This window comes from Theobroma umbraticum, unplaced genomic scaffold (genome assembly GCF_002168275.2).
Source record: "Theobroma umbraticum cultivar Fairchild unplaced genomic scaffold, ASM216827v3 scaffold_50.0, whole genome shotgun sequence".
Taxonomy (NCBI): domain Eukaryota; kingdom Viridiplantae; phylum Streptophyta; class Magnoliopsida; order Malvales; family Malvaceae; genus Theobroma; species Theobroma umbraticum.
In genome coordinates, this window is record NW_018397261.1 from 2364381 (window position 1) to 2380178 (window position 15798).

The window sequence follows — 15798 nt, forward strand, 5'->3', positions numbered from 1 at the left end:
AGTTGTCCTTTAAAGGAAACCTAATTATCCAAAAAGAAAATTTTATTAAAGCTATAGCTATGCTCTGTACTTGTCTCAAGTACTAACCATATATCTTAGACAGGTTTAGCCGTTTAGCAGGTTAGGTACTTCACTTTAGATGATAGGTAGCACATAAAAGCCAACCTAGCTTAGTATGTATTATTTGACCAATCTGAGGGCAGCGTAATTCAATTATAATTAACTGTTACGCACATAGCTTTCTTGAGAAGAAGAAAAGTTACTTGTAATTAGTTATGTTTTAGAGGATTTAATGTGCTAGGTCTCAAAATTACTAGCATTCAATGAACTAAGACAATTATTCACTTTGGTTCATAAGTTTAACTTGGTTCCTTCAAGTTTGTACATTTTGATAACAAGATGAATCCTGAAAGCATTTGAAAAGAAGACTAAATAATATTTCTAAAGTGATTATGCTCGTGATTCGAGCACTGGCATCAGATGCCTTATCCCTTCTATTTTGGAGAAACACTAAACTTCAACTCATTGTGAGGAGATTAATGGCTGTCTGAAAGACATGCAACAGTGTCTGTCTGAGATTTGGGACCAATTTAATCTGATAATTATGGAGGTACCTTGAAAGGAAATCAGAGCACAGTACGTAAACCCTTTCTCGTGATGCCCACCATTTTTTTTTTCTGCAAGAAAGGGATAACTCAAGAAAAATTTCTATTTATAAATGCAAAGTCTGATTACAACCTGAAAATAGGGACACAAGAAATCATTAAGTACTTTCAACAAACGTTTATACATGTGAAATAACGAGGCATTGTCCATAGGGTTCATTGTTTTTTATCCACTTCTCTTTAATAAAATTGAAAAGCTTGAAGCCCTAGTAAAAGAAATATTGGCTTTGCTTCTTCACTTGAGAAATAGTAGAAGGGTCATTTTGCTGTCTAGATTCTATATGTATTGCCAATGAACATTGAATTTTACCTGCAAAGCTGAGGATTGCGGCAGGTTTTAGAGTTCATAGGGTTCATCAAAATTGTTAGGTTTTTTCTTGTCTCGATAGGATAGGGTATAAAAAGTTGAGTTCAGCTTTTGAACTGGTGCAACTGCAACTACACTGATCTATTAGATTTAGAGCTTCTTTAATCTTGGTGGAAGATTCCCATTTCCGAGATTCTTAAGGTTACTCAAACAAAAAGGTTGCAGTCTTATCTCTCTCTCTTCCTTTCCCCCTCACTCGCCTCGCACAAACATAAATTCACATACACATTCTGGAGCCTTTACGTTATCATGTTATTGGATGTTGTTTCTTTTTTTTTCTTTTGATCGCCTTTTCTTTTTCTTTTTCTGGGTAAATGTTTGAACCCCTTTTCCCTTATATGTAGATCGAGAGCAGAGAATGAAGAAAAGTGGCATTATCTCAATTGCTGGTGTTATTTTTCACTACTATTGGAAGCATTTTGGTGTGCTAGCAGTTACACATGCAATTTCTCAAAACGAAGATACAACTTTATCTCTTTCTTGTTAGAGGCCGCATGTAAATGCTGGTGCATCAATCTTTTGGGCTTCCTTATTACAAGGCCGTACTCTTGAAGTAAAGCTTAGAGGCAGGTATGCGATGAACCCAGAGTTCTTCATTTCGAAAAATTTTCATCTCGATTCCAAAGGGAAAGCACTGTTTTTCAGGTTTTTCTCGTCGTCTTTTAAACTCCATATTCCATGAGATGTTGTCTAGATAGGTGGGAGGAGCGCCCAGCTCTGGTTGACAAATGCCTTTGATTATAAAATTTCAAAGTAGGCATATCATATCTACAGTGATGAAATATACTTTTAAATGTTGTCTCCTGAACTTAAAAACACGTTTTCTAATGAGAAAAAGAAATCATGAAATCATTTGCAAACTGAAGTTGAAAGGTGAAGAAGTGCACAGACCTTATAGTTTATTGTATTAAAATAGAAGTTATATGAATCACTAAAGTTATAAAGTCCAAGTTGTCTCGTGCAAACTCAATGCTTCCCTAGATGGGTGTGGTCCTTGTTTTTACTCACTGTAAATGCTTTAAAGAAGCTATATATATGTTGGTCCCTCCTCTACAACGTAGCTAAGTTATCTATAATGTAATCCTGCTAACCTAACTCCACCATGCATACACCACAAATCTAATAACTTTTCCTTCCATATGAAACTAATTCCACTTACAATTCCATTTCCCCAACATGAAAGTATAGCTCATTAGAAGGAATAAGAGGGGGGGTGTTATTTCCTATACTACCTAGGCCAAAGACATTATGAAGATAAAATTAATCTTGTCAGGTTTGAAGTCTCGTTTGCTGAATTAAAGTTAACTTTTTAATGTAGCATTAAAATGTTGATAAAACAAAATGCATGGTAGAAAGAGAAACAACATCCAAGGGTAGGGTTCAAATAAATTTATGCTAATTCCCATTTTTATTTTTATTTTGAATTTTTTTTCAACTCGGCTAGCTACGCATGCATTATAAAGCTATTTGTAGTTGCCGATAAAGCATAAGCCCTCTTTTTTCTAGTATGAATTGAATGGTCCCCAATGTGAAGCTCACCTTCTATTCTGTGTGCTACTCAAAACTTGAATGAAAACACAAAGATGACCAACATACGAATAATTAAACTAGTGATTGTTCACTATGTGGTATGCAAAAATTTATGAAATTTACATGTTACTCTTCCCATTGACGTGTCAACGCGCGTGGATGCCACATGGACGCCGATGCGCCATACCTTTTTCTTTTTCCATTACCATGCAACATGTTGCAGTCAAATTCGGGCATCTTTTCTTTCCTACAGCTGTGATTTCTTTGCTAGGTTTATTCTCAGCAGAATTATTGTTTTAAGCTTAAGCCCTTCTATGCAGTTCCATAGCTAAGACTAAGCCGAAGAGAATAGTTAAAGTAGCTTCCCCAGTGCTGCGACCTTCTCCTACTGCTACTTCCCCTCCATCCTCAGCCTTGACAGTCAAGAACCAAATTAAACTGATCTGCTACAAGATGTGCAACATTTTCTCTTAATTTATTGTAAGTTTTATTGTGCATCCGTCCGGTTTTTAGAATACAAAGTACAGGAATAAGGTTTGTCTAACCTTTTTCTTAGAAACTGTTTCTATGATTTGATATTCATGAATCAAATTGATTTGATCAACTCATATTCCAGTTGTCTCTAGCTTCTTAAACTTCTTTTTTTTTTTTTTTTGGGGGGGGTGGGTGTGGTGGGTGTGAATTTCACTCAACTTTTAATTGAAGCAACAAGCTCTATGCAAATACAATTTCAAAGCAAACCTGATTCACTCTTCGTTTGATCTTTTACTTCACCGACTATATACATATACCTAGGTTGGAACAAACGTAGTACCTTGAAATTTTGTATATATGTCTCCGGAAGTGCAGAAACATCCTTCAATATTCATGAACAATCAAGTAGTACGGTTGTTACTGTATAGTTTTGGCTAGATTTGTACCTTATATTCATATCCTTAATTATATGAATCTTGTAGCAAATTTTTCTCAAGTTGATACAATTTAGGATAACTAGTTAAAAGGGAAAAAAAATGAAGATAGAACATTTACTGATTAACAGATTAATTTACTGCTTGTTTCAGTTGATACCTTTTGAATGATGAGAGGAGTAAGATGATCTCAAGTCCAAGGGAAAAAGATTGTCAACCAAAGCAAGAGGGAGAAACCAATGACGGCAAGTTCTCCAAGGGGTCATCAAGTTCAAGGCAGTGGTCAGGATTTAGAAATCCAAGGATTGTCAGAGTTTCGCGTTCTTTTGGAGGAAAAGATAGGCATAGCAAAGTTTGCACTATAAGGGGATTAAGGGACCGGCGGATTAGGCTTTCTGTACCTACTGCAATTCAGTTATATGATTTGCAAGATAGGCTTGGGCTTAGTAGCCTAGCAAGGTATATTGATTGGTTGTTGATGCTACTAAAACTGATATTGATAAGCTTCCACCACTTCAGATGCCACCAGGATTGGTCAGTTCCATCAGCAAATGCTATACCCCATGAATCAAATTCCTCTCAATCCTCTCTTGCTCCTTTCTTTGAGGCAAATGCTATGTTCATGAAGGACGGGGAAGACCCAAGCATAGCAGCAAAAAGATACTGGGATATGGATGCCGCATTGAGAGCAAAAAGCAAGGAAGCTGAAAGAGAAAGTACGACTGCTGCGGAGAAGGGAAAGTGGATCAAAGTAACTGAACAACATGAAAATCAAGATGGAATTGGTGATTATAATGGACAGGCTTCATCACAAAAGCATTTTCCCGTAGCCAATCATTCCTCATTACCTGGCTTGTCAAACAATGCCACGCCCTTCAATCCCTACTACCATTGGGAGCCTTCAAGCCTATCGTTATCCCAATTTGGAAATCATGGATTTCTGTCCCAAACTGAAAATTTCCTCCATGGTAACACTACTGTGCCATTGCCATCTTCACTGGCTCTTCCATCTGCGCATGCACCCCAGCTATTTTTCTGTCCACCATCAACAATGCCTTCACTTTTTCCCACATATCCTCCATATGTTACTACTACTCCAGGGGATAGTAGTGATTCCAGGCAAATCAATCATTTCCAATTACTGAGCTCAAATTCCCAACATATTCTACCAAATTCTGTCACAATGAGTCCTTCCATGAAGCCTTTCTCATTGAACGTAAATGCTGGCCTCAGTACCCATACACAAAATGATGATGAAAGTCATGCAGAAGAGGATAATATCGATTCTTGAAAGAGATCCTGGTGGCTCGTTCAAAACTTCAAATTGATGTAATTTGATTTCTTGGACTATATTCGTGGATCGGCATGAATTTGGCAGAATTATTAGAGGAATTTCATTTGTTTTGCTTAGACAGAAAGTTTCAGATCATGAAATTAAGGAAGAATTACAAATAAGGGTCATTACATTTGTTTCAATACATCAGATGGATATGTTGAATGTATCAACCAGAAGAAAGAAGAAGAAAGATTGCCTTGACAGTTGACAGTTATTTCAACTTCTTCAGGTGGGCGTAATTAATTCTACAATACAGGTAAGATGCTATAATACTTTCTGGCTATTCTAAATGCATATTCTTATTATTATTATTATTTATAGACAGGTTTTTAGTAGGTAGGTGAAGAAAGTTATTTTGTACTTTAATTTCTACAGATGGCAATATTGATTCTTGTGTGTTAACTTTCTGTATTCGTTATATATATAATACACGTTTCATAAATAGATATCTTTAGCCTGGATGCATTTTCATAACTGCCAATCACTGTCATATACATAAGGAAATGCTTTTATTTAAATGCATTAGTTCTCATGGGAAAGCCATTTTCCATTGAACTTTGATGATTAATTTTATTCAAACATATTAATAGTTTCATATATATATATATATATATATATATATATATATATATATATAAAAGCATAGAGGTAATGATCTTCTCTAGACTCTTCATGTGTCTGTGTGTATATATATATATACCGAATTAATTAAGTTAATTGTGAGTGATTGGCATTTGGTAATGGAATTATCTAACAACCATGATTAAAAGTGAATTATATAGTATAAATCTATATGTTTTTTTGAAAATTTATCGACATAGGAGTACAATGCATTGAACAACTACTAACTACTACTAATTACCACAAATACCACCTTGTGTTATTTTAGAAATATAGACAAAAATTCAAGTCTCATTTTCTTTTTCCTTACGTTTTTTAGGACATGGTGAATTACATCATCTATTTAAGTTTGAACACTTATCTTTTTACTTTTTTATACTAATTTTAATGATTATTATTATTATTATTATTATTATTACATTTCGACACTAAAAACTACTCATTTGTTGAACATGAAAGGATGTAAAATTTTAATATCAAATATATTATCCGAATTTTTTTCTACTAACATGCCAAGTCAAACCTAAAAATGTAATAATAATAATAATAATAACAATAATAATAATAATAATAAAATTATTATTATCTTTAAAAGTGTATCTTGAGCCTAACAGGGGAAGAAAGAAAGAAATTAGTAGAGTATTATCAATTAGCAACAATTGGAAAATATGTATATTACAAACCACCACAGCTTATATTCAACAATATTTTAACTCAAACCACTCCTTTAGTATGATTTACTAGTAGCAGATTATGTGCTGTATAGCAATCACATCCTACCTATATTAAATATTTACTAACTAATCAATAGAATTTTTTTAGTAGCTAGCCAAATTTCCAAAAATAGTGTTAAAAATCAAGTTAATTTGCGGTAATAATCTTAAAGTTAAAATAATTTTGTTCTCAGCTAAAGTTAAAAATAATAATAATAATAATCTGCATTTAGTTCAAAATTACATTAACACTTAAGTAAATATATAACAACTGATTATTTGTTTCAATAATAAGTGCATATATTCTCTTGAAAGAATTGAATTTACATTGCCCTCCTTAAATTGAATACACATCGGAAATGAGTTGTCTGCTAGGGTTATACTACAATGCAAGTAAAAGATAGGGTAGATTAATAGGTACCGTCACTGTTTGATAGAGATAAGCTGAGCTGAGACTCCATAGTTTAAGCTTTCGACGCCAACAAATTAATTGGCCTTAATTTGGGTTGAGTGGGAAACCGAATCTATACTGGTGTGTGGAAAATGCACGTGCGTACGTAGCCGGACTGCACAGCTAGCTGCATGAGCCAAGCTAGATTAAACAAACTACATGCTTTGTTAAACGTTATATATATGAAAATCAAATCTACAAAGTTAACATAATAGTAGAGGACTGCTAATATAGTAAAATAAAATAAGAAGCAGAAAAGCAACCCTTAATACAAACACCCGCAAGCAAATAACACAACTTTCCAACCAAACCTTTGTAGTGTATGCATGTGTTTCTTTTTCCCTGCATCTTTATGGTGTATATTTCCTTTGTAAGGAATCCACTGAACTTGACTTATACTAGCACTAATAACAATAATTCTTTCTCATCCTCCTATAAACCTTTTCTTTCATTTTCTATATGTATGAGATTACATTCTTTCTCATCCCCCGCACCTTTGTTGTATATACAATGGCGCCCTCTGAATGAATCTTTGCATTCCTTAAATCATTTTTTTTTCTTTTTTCTACTTTCGTGTTAGTTTCAGTGTCTGCATGCAAAAACAAAAAAAAAACTTCAAAAGCCTTGTTGGTTCAAGCAAATGGCTTGTTGTACCATGCTGCTTTCTTTTGGTAATAGATTGGTTTTTACTGTAATATAAAAAAATTACAAAATAAAAAAAAAAGATAAAGAAAAACCTTCTTGGTGGAAAGAAGCAAACTTCAGAGAGGTAAACGCTGAGCCTGATGTTTCTCTAGCAGTCATTTTTAGGTCACCATACCTTCCCACCAGCTAATTAGTTCAAATCTTCGCGTAATGCACAATCATTTTTTTTTTTAAATCGATAGCTATTTTTCCATTACTTATATAACTTTTCAAAAATGATCCAACGTGGTACTAGAACAGTACTGTTCTAGAAAAATAAGGGAGGCTTGTGTACCGCTCTGCAAATTTATGTTTAAACTATGTAAGTTGAAGTAGACAAGAATTACTGTGATAAGCAAATGAGAAAAGAGATTTTATGTCTATCTAATTTAAGAAAACAAAAATGAAATTTAAGATGCAGTACAATTTGTAACTAAATTTTTTTCTAATAATTTATATGATATTCTACTAATATATTTTTGGTTAAATCGAACCTAAAGCTTAGACCCATTTTTGTTAATTGTTAGTAGTTTTTTTCTTTTTGGTTGGACTTGATTCAAGCGGGTTTTTTTTTTTAACAAAAGGGTGGATAATTAAGTTTTATTACTTTTATTTAATATTTACAACATAATAACGAGACTTAAAATAAACGTTTTTCTTGATTGTCTTCCATCGATCCATATGATAAAGATTGAAGAGTGCACATAAAACAACTAATTAATGCAACCAAGATTACATTTTACAGCACTAAATCATGCCAAAAACAGTAATTGTGGGCTGGCGGAGTTGGTTTGACCTTTAGGCATGCTCTGAGTGTTCTGACACTTGAGCCAGGCTCAACAATTAATAAAAATAAATTCTCCCATCGGATTGTAATATTTTAATACATTCTGGAAAATAATAGTTTTTACTCCCATACAAACTCATACTACACATTACGTACGACATAAACTCTACCTGATATTGCATTTCGAGTTGTACGACTAGTTAATTGAAAATCATTATATTTGATCATAAATGTAATAATGCTAAACAAAATATAATTAATAATGAAAAACTCTTGCAGATACAGTTAGCGTTATTATTAAATGGAAAAGTAATTGAACTTAACTTTTGTTTATGAAAAATAATTATACACTTACATATGTATGTATATTTTATTTTTTTCATCTTTAAATTAACCTTATCTTACCTAAGATTTTGTACCCTAGTACACGACAGAGGCAGAATAGAATCCATCATAGTTTTCCATGACAACCTGTAAAGAAAGATAATTTGATTGAATTTGTCTTGTCGGTAAAAATTAAAATTCTGAATATTCTTTCTGCCGAACTCAATTCAAAGCATGTGAGTGGACTTGGAATTGAAAAAAAAAGAAGAGTTACCTCTCTTTGGTCTACAATTTGCACAAGCTCTATATATTTCACGCGGATGGAGCAATGCACGCCGACCTACAGCACGAAAGGGCCACATGTTTCAGCCTCAGTGTCAACAGCCTGCTATCAAAGGTCATTTTCTCAAAGAAAAATTGACCATCCCCACCCACTTCTCAAACCCTGGCCAGAACAAATATCAGGAGCTAGAAAACCCAAACACCCAGCAAAAACAATATATAACACAACGCTGTTGGAACTTAACTCTTCTAGTCGCTTTAAATTAACATAAATCAGCTCAGGAAAGAAAAAACACAAAACCACAACGAAGAATCAAAAGGCCTTGCTCGATCGTTGGCCACTTAATTAAGTAGAACTGCTGCATTATATAAATGTAATCCGTTTCAAAGCAGCCTTACGGTGGCGTGCTATACAGTAACTGTAGAATATAAATCTGCAATTCTTTCTGAGATGAACGGGCTGAAATTGAACAGTCTGAGTCTGATTGTCTCAAGATCCAAGAAAACATTAATAAAGGACTCTTGCAAGTTGGGATTTTATTGATTTAAAGGACCCTTCAAAGTTGGCATAAAAGAAAAAGGTTTCTCTTCCCCTATTTGTGGTCCTATTCTTGGAATTGAAATACTAAAGAATAGAGAATTGGATGTACTGTTAGAACAAAATTCATGTTCCACTCGCTTCACATAGAGCGTGAAGTTAACTTCAAGGAGGAACAACTCTTAATTTGCATAATATATAAATTACAATATAATTTTTATAAATTATTAATCTAGATTAAATAATATTTTTAGTTAGTCTTGATTTGAGATTAATGTGGTAAATTAATAATTCATTAAATTTATAAAATAATACATTTTAAAAAAATATATATAAATTTTACTTGATATGTAAATTAATAATATCTTTATATGTCAAAATTATAAATATACATGACTCAATTACGAGACTTTTGTAAAATATAACTCCAATATTACTTGTTTCTTATTGAAATTGATATTTTTTTTGGATCTCATCTATAACTTTTTTAGTGTATTCAAAAGCCCTAATATAGTATTCTCGTATTATAAGAGAAAATTATGTAATGTGATTTTTACTTTAAGTGTATCTTTGTGCTAGATAGGCTCTAGGATAGAATTATCGTTTTTAACTTCATATTCTTTGTCATTTCTAATGACATTCTCAATAATTTTCTCATCACTCAACAACTCTGAAGTTGCCTTGTTTTCTTCTAAGTGGTTCAAAAGGTACTCAACATCTATTGTATCAGATACTTCAACTCTTTGATTAAAACATGCAATTGTCGAATGCCTCCATCATCAGAATATTCATCCAAATTCTTTGAAGCCATGTTATCTATAGACCTAATTTTAAAATGTTGAAAACAAATTGTAATTGTACTTGCTTGAACATCTGTTGTCCAAACCGAGATTGCAAGATTTATTACATCTAAAACATTTATCTTCTCTAGATTTGAGGTCACAATTTCACAACTTTTCAAAAGATTTTGATAAATTAATAAATTATTAATTTATCAATTAAATAGCATCTAGATTAATTAATAAATTTTCATGGTTCCAAGTTTTAATTTATAAAAGTTTAATTATAATTAGTTTTTTTTTTTTGAAAAATGGTTTGATATCATCAATGAGAAAACAATTTACATGGCAAGCATAAATTTGATCCACTCTAGACTTTTTTAGCCCCTGTCCACATCTCAATATCACATCATATATGGGCACTGAATGCAGAATACAGAATTTAACCTCTCGAAACATACAATTTCCTACCATCCTCAAAGACAACATGACTCAGGGTCAACTAGCAAGGTCTTGTATATCCTATAAAAAACAAACATCTTATCCTAGCAATGTCTTTATATCTATTATCAATCCATCACCACACTCAATTGCCTTAAACTATCACCTAACGCTCAATCTCGGTGTGCACCTCGATAAATCACATTTTTACTTAGCCTACAAATATATCACTGCATGATAAAAGGCAAAAAGATCACTCCAGGTAGCAAGTTTGGTACTTTCTCAAGTCTACAATGTCAATATTCAATAGTGTAATCATAAAAGCACACAATTTGACAAACAACACTCAACCATTATCATCTTTTGTTGAACCATCAAATCTGGTTGTCTTTCTAAATCCGACAAGGTTTAACTACTAACCACCCGCTTCTCTATCTCCTGTATTCCTTTCCAAAACTATTTTAACCCCCAAATGACCCGTCATAAAGGGTGCTCAAGAACAAAGTACTTTATCACTCTCTCTTCTTTATTTTTGTTATTTTTGTTCCAAAAGTGTAATCATTTTGCTTGCTCCATTCCAATTTACCATTCAACAAGTCTTCCAACTATTAGGACCTGTAAATCAAATCCAACTTGGCCTAGATTTTAAAGCTTACTCTAAACTTTCATCCCATTTATCCTTACTTAGCTTAAATGCATTTCAGTTTAAGAAAAGAATAGAGAGTTCTTACACAAGCCTAACTTATACTTTCTTCCCCATTCGACCTCACTTGGCTCAAGAATTTCATTTCATGAAAGGTGGCAAAGTAAGGCCACAAGCCTAATTTGACTACACACTTCTTTCTTCCTACTCACCCTTATGAATTCCAGTTCATGAAAAGTGCCAATGCTAACTTAGACTAACAAATAATCTTTTGTTAGATCAAAATATGACAATCTAATTGTCAATTAAGGTTCATCACTTGTTGATCCACCCCTCAAAACCTATTTACACCACTCACTCTCTTGATATCCTCAAACTACCCACTCAAAAAATAGAATTGCAATAAAACATATTGCTTAAAAATATATTTTAAAACAGTCATTAAGATTCAATAATTTGCAAATCCGCCACTCTCTTTCCTAATATACCCCACCTTCACCCTTGTTCTTCATAAAATCCCTTCTCAAGGAACGCTTTAACAACTAGGTGAAATTCATTTCCTCTCCCCCTTTTTCTTTTTTTTTTTTTCAAAGAAGTAACATACATACCCTTCTTGATATTACCAACAACATGTCTTGTAGCCTTTGCACTCCCATTTTTGCCAAGCTATTTGCAATGCCATTTGCCTCCTTAAATTTGTGCTTTATTTCTTAACTTTTCATCAATGTCTTAAGATCTTCAATATGTATGTTAATATTCCTCACTCTCCTTTCGACTAACTATGTTTTAGAAACCCATTTTACTACATTAATTGAATCACTTTCTATCATTAAACCATTAGACTTGACTCACTTTTATGGTGCAAAGATCTTAAAAGCCACCTTAATGACCATAATTTCCACTAGATTAGCATCACACCTTCAAATTGATTTTGAAAACTGAATTTTTATTAATCCATTGTTGTCTTGCAACAATCCCCCTATTCTCGTATCCCATGAGTTCCATTTTGTTGCCCCATTATCATTAAATTTAAGCCAACCCTCTTTGGGTTGCTTCCATTTTGCCACCCTCTTTTTCGTTGTTTATTTGTCCCTACCTTGGCAAGCATTTGTTGCCTGAAAATCTCCACTATGGATTTATTTTCTTTCGGCCATTTTGCTTTCATCTACAACACCACCTTTAACCTTATAATATCATATACTTGTAAGATGTTTCAAACTTTTATGTTAAAAAGAATCTCATTTCTCATTAGCCAAATTGGTCATAGCCAAATTACAAGCATATGTATCAAAAAGATAATATATTAGTAAGTAGTATATCGATTCCATAGAGAATTGATCTAAAATTTTACAAATTATTAAAATTAACATAATTTAATCTTATCTAAACAATCAAAAGTAAACAACTAATTAAACAAGAAATTAATTAACAAAACTAATTAATAACAATTAAATATTCAAAGCACGAATATAATTGAATAAAAATCAAGTCAAACAAACCTAAGATTATAATATCCCTCATACTTCATCTAAACCTTACCTCTCTTCCTTAACTTATTCCAATGAGTTGAATTGCTAACTTAGAGTCCTCAATTATTTATAAGACTCTTTCGATACTTTTATAAAAATATCTATTTTAATCAAAATATTATATCTCTATGTGAATTAAAATTAAAATGGACTCATTAATTTTATACTTTAATACTGACTACATACGGCATATAGTATATCTCTATCCTATACGTAAATCAATTTATTCATCCAAGCAAATAAATATGATCATATGCTATTCTAATTTTAGTCTACTCTAAACTCCCTTTCTCAAGTTATGTTTAGGTTTCTATATCAATTTAATTGGTGGCTAGACAATTAAAAGTATTAAGAATAAATTGAAATTAACAATTCAATTCCATTGAAAATAAGCAAGAAAAAAATTAACAATTTAAATTACAATGGAGCTTAATTACAATCTTAGAGAAAAAATTAACTATTTATAATGAAAATAAAGAACATAAAACAATGGAGTTTAACCATCTCAAACAAAAGAAACAAGAAAACTAGAAAAAGAAAGAAAATTAGAGATTGGTAATCTTCAATCTTCAATCTTTCATGGTTGATCTTAATAACCTAAAACTGATTCCCTCTTACCTTCCCTTCAATTTGGCTTCATAAGGATATATTTATAGGGCTCACAAACACAATTTCAGTCCAATTTGAACTCTCATCTTCAAAAATGCATCTTTACAAACCCGAGGTGCTACAGTAGTGGCTTTTTAGTGCTACAACATAAACTTGTGGTGTATTTTCCTCCTTGTTTCAAGCCAAACTGGGTAAAGTGCCATGAAAGTTGTATCTCTACCTCTTAGCTTTTCAATGGTCTAAGAATAATTTATTTGAAGTCTCATAGAGAGAGTTATGATCAAAATACCAAAATATTTGTAAAAGAAGTTTGCACCTAAAATGCACTCTCTTAGTTCTATTAAGAGTCCTTCAAAACACACCTTTAAAAGCACAATTTAATCAATAGCAGCTTTCTGAAGCAATTTAACATTTAACTTAGCCTAAAGCAATCTAAATTCAATTGACCCAACATAATTAATTATAATTAAATAAATAGCTAAAAACACCTAAAATCTATGCTAAAACTCAAGAACCTAACAATATAATAGTTAAAATTTAGACCAAATAACTCTATATCATAGAGTTATCACCCACCCACTATTTCAATTGTCGCACTCCAAGCTAAAAGGTTTGATAACAACCTTTTTGACATTATCCAACTAACTCCCCATGAATTATACCACATGGCTCACACTCTCCACGCCACTTTGCATGTAAAAAAGAAGTGGAGCCAAACAAACCCATATATGTTTTCATATTAATTTTTCATCAAGATTCCCTCCCAGTTGCTCTTATTAAAATAGTTGGTTGTGTATACTCCATTGGCACCTTTCCACACTAATCTATCAAATTTCTCCTGTACTAGAAAAATGACAACAAAAATCTAATGTAACTTTATCCATTATTCAATTTTCCAATCAAATAATTCTCTCCTCATTTCAATAGCCCACTTTCATATATTGTTCTCCAATTTCCTACAATCATTGACCTTGTCCATCCTATTTACTATTTAAGTAAAGATTCTCGAGAACTCATGTTGTAGAACCTTACCTTTAATCCATTCTTACTATTAAAAGGATATCTTATTTCTATTCCCAATCACCAAACCAAACCCCTAGGCTATCGATTGGCAGTACCTATTGTCCAGGTATAATGGATTAATAATATTTTTGCATATGGTTGAGCTTTTCTTGTTATTTATAACTGTCAATATTAAATTTTCATGAAGGTTACTTGTCTTCTCAATGATAATGTTCCTTTATAAGCTTTTATGTTTACTACCATATCTCCAAATCCATTTATTTAACAATGCTCAATTATTTAATCCAAAATCAATTATACATAATACCCCACCATCTTTTCCTCACCTATTGTTCCCTAATCAATCCACTGAATTTTTTGCCTTGAGAGGATCAACCACTCCATAAAAATCTCTTTTGTATTTTGTGTAGTTCTTCCTTCACTATTTATGGGATTTAGAATAGTGACATTAAAAAGATCGGTAAACTTCTCAAAATAGATTTGATCAAAGTCATCCTTCCACCCATGGATAGCATCTTAAACTTTCAACATGTTAGCCTTGCTCCCATTCTCTACACCATTGACCTCCAAATTTTTTTTAAGCTCTGGTTTGTCCTTAAAAATGTGACGAGTAAGTAACCTACCTTACAGGAAATCATGTCTGCCCATTCTGTTACCACTTAATTGCTCACCTTGATTATGAAGAAATGATTTTTTTTGAAAGTTAATCTTCTATCTAGATATATACCTTGGAAGCACCTTAACACTCTTCTAACATTTTGTAAGCTCTCAAGTTCTCGTTTACAAATTATCAAGGTGATATTAGCGTATTAGAGGTGTGATATATTGAGCTCATATCTCCCCACTTTAATAGGTTTGCAAAGTTCAACCTCAATCACCATCTTCACCAACACACTAAAATCTTTTGATACCAAATTGAAAAGAAAATGGGAAAGAGGGCACCCTTGTCGTAATCATTATCCATTTTGAATTGTCTCGTGAGTGTATCATTCACAAACACCAAAATTAAAACTTAAGAAGCATAATGCTTTGATCCATTTTTTCCATCGATTCTCAAACTCCATCTTTTGCATTATTAGCTCCAAAAGCCCAATTCATACAATTATAAGCCTTTATGACGTTCACATTAAAGATTAGCCTTTTTTAATGTCTTCATCATTCATGGAAAGAATAACAAAATCACTTTTATAGTCTTTAAAGTACAGCATGATAAAGGATTTCAAAGGACAAGAATACATTATGAAACAATACCAGAAGAAAGGAACATTTGTGAGGTTTTTAGGCATTTTTATAGGGAGGAGGGCAATAAGAATAGGAAAAACTAGCTAAAATGAGATGGAGTGAGGTGTGTAAAACAAAGAAAAGTAGAGGAATAAGGATAACTAGTTTGGTCAAAAAATATTTGGGATTATTATGTAAATGGTTATGGTCAAAAAATACGGTAAAGATTAGGGAGCTTTATGGAAAAGACTTTTGTGTGAAAAATATGAATGGTGGGTGGGAGGTGGACATTACATTGGTTACCATCATGCACTCAAAAGGAAAAATGTGAAACCTTTGGAAAACAT

The 15798-nt window shown here is 32.4% G+C and overlaps 1 protein-coding gene across 1 annotated transcript; it reads left to right on the top strand.

The window, feature by feature from the left end:
* The first annotated feature begins 832 nt into the window (after positions 1–832).
* On the top strand, positions 833–5161 carry LOC110418135 (transcription factor TCP5-like). The gene is given in 6 exon segments (XM_089783825.1): positions 833–1190; positions 1377–1677; positions 3624–3943; positions 3946–3999; positions 4002–4025; positions 4028–5161. Coding segments are annotated over 4 exon segments (1101 nt in total). The 5' UTR covers positions 833–1190; positions 1377–1677; positions 3624–3654; the 3' UTR covers positions 4762–5161.
* The last annotated feature ends 10637 nt before the right edge of the window (positions 5162–15798 follow it).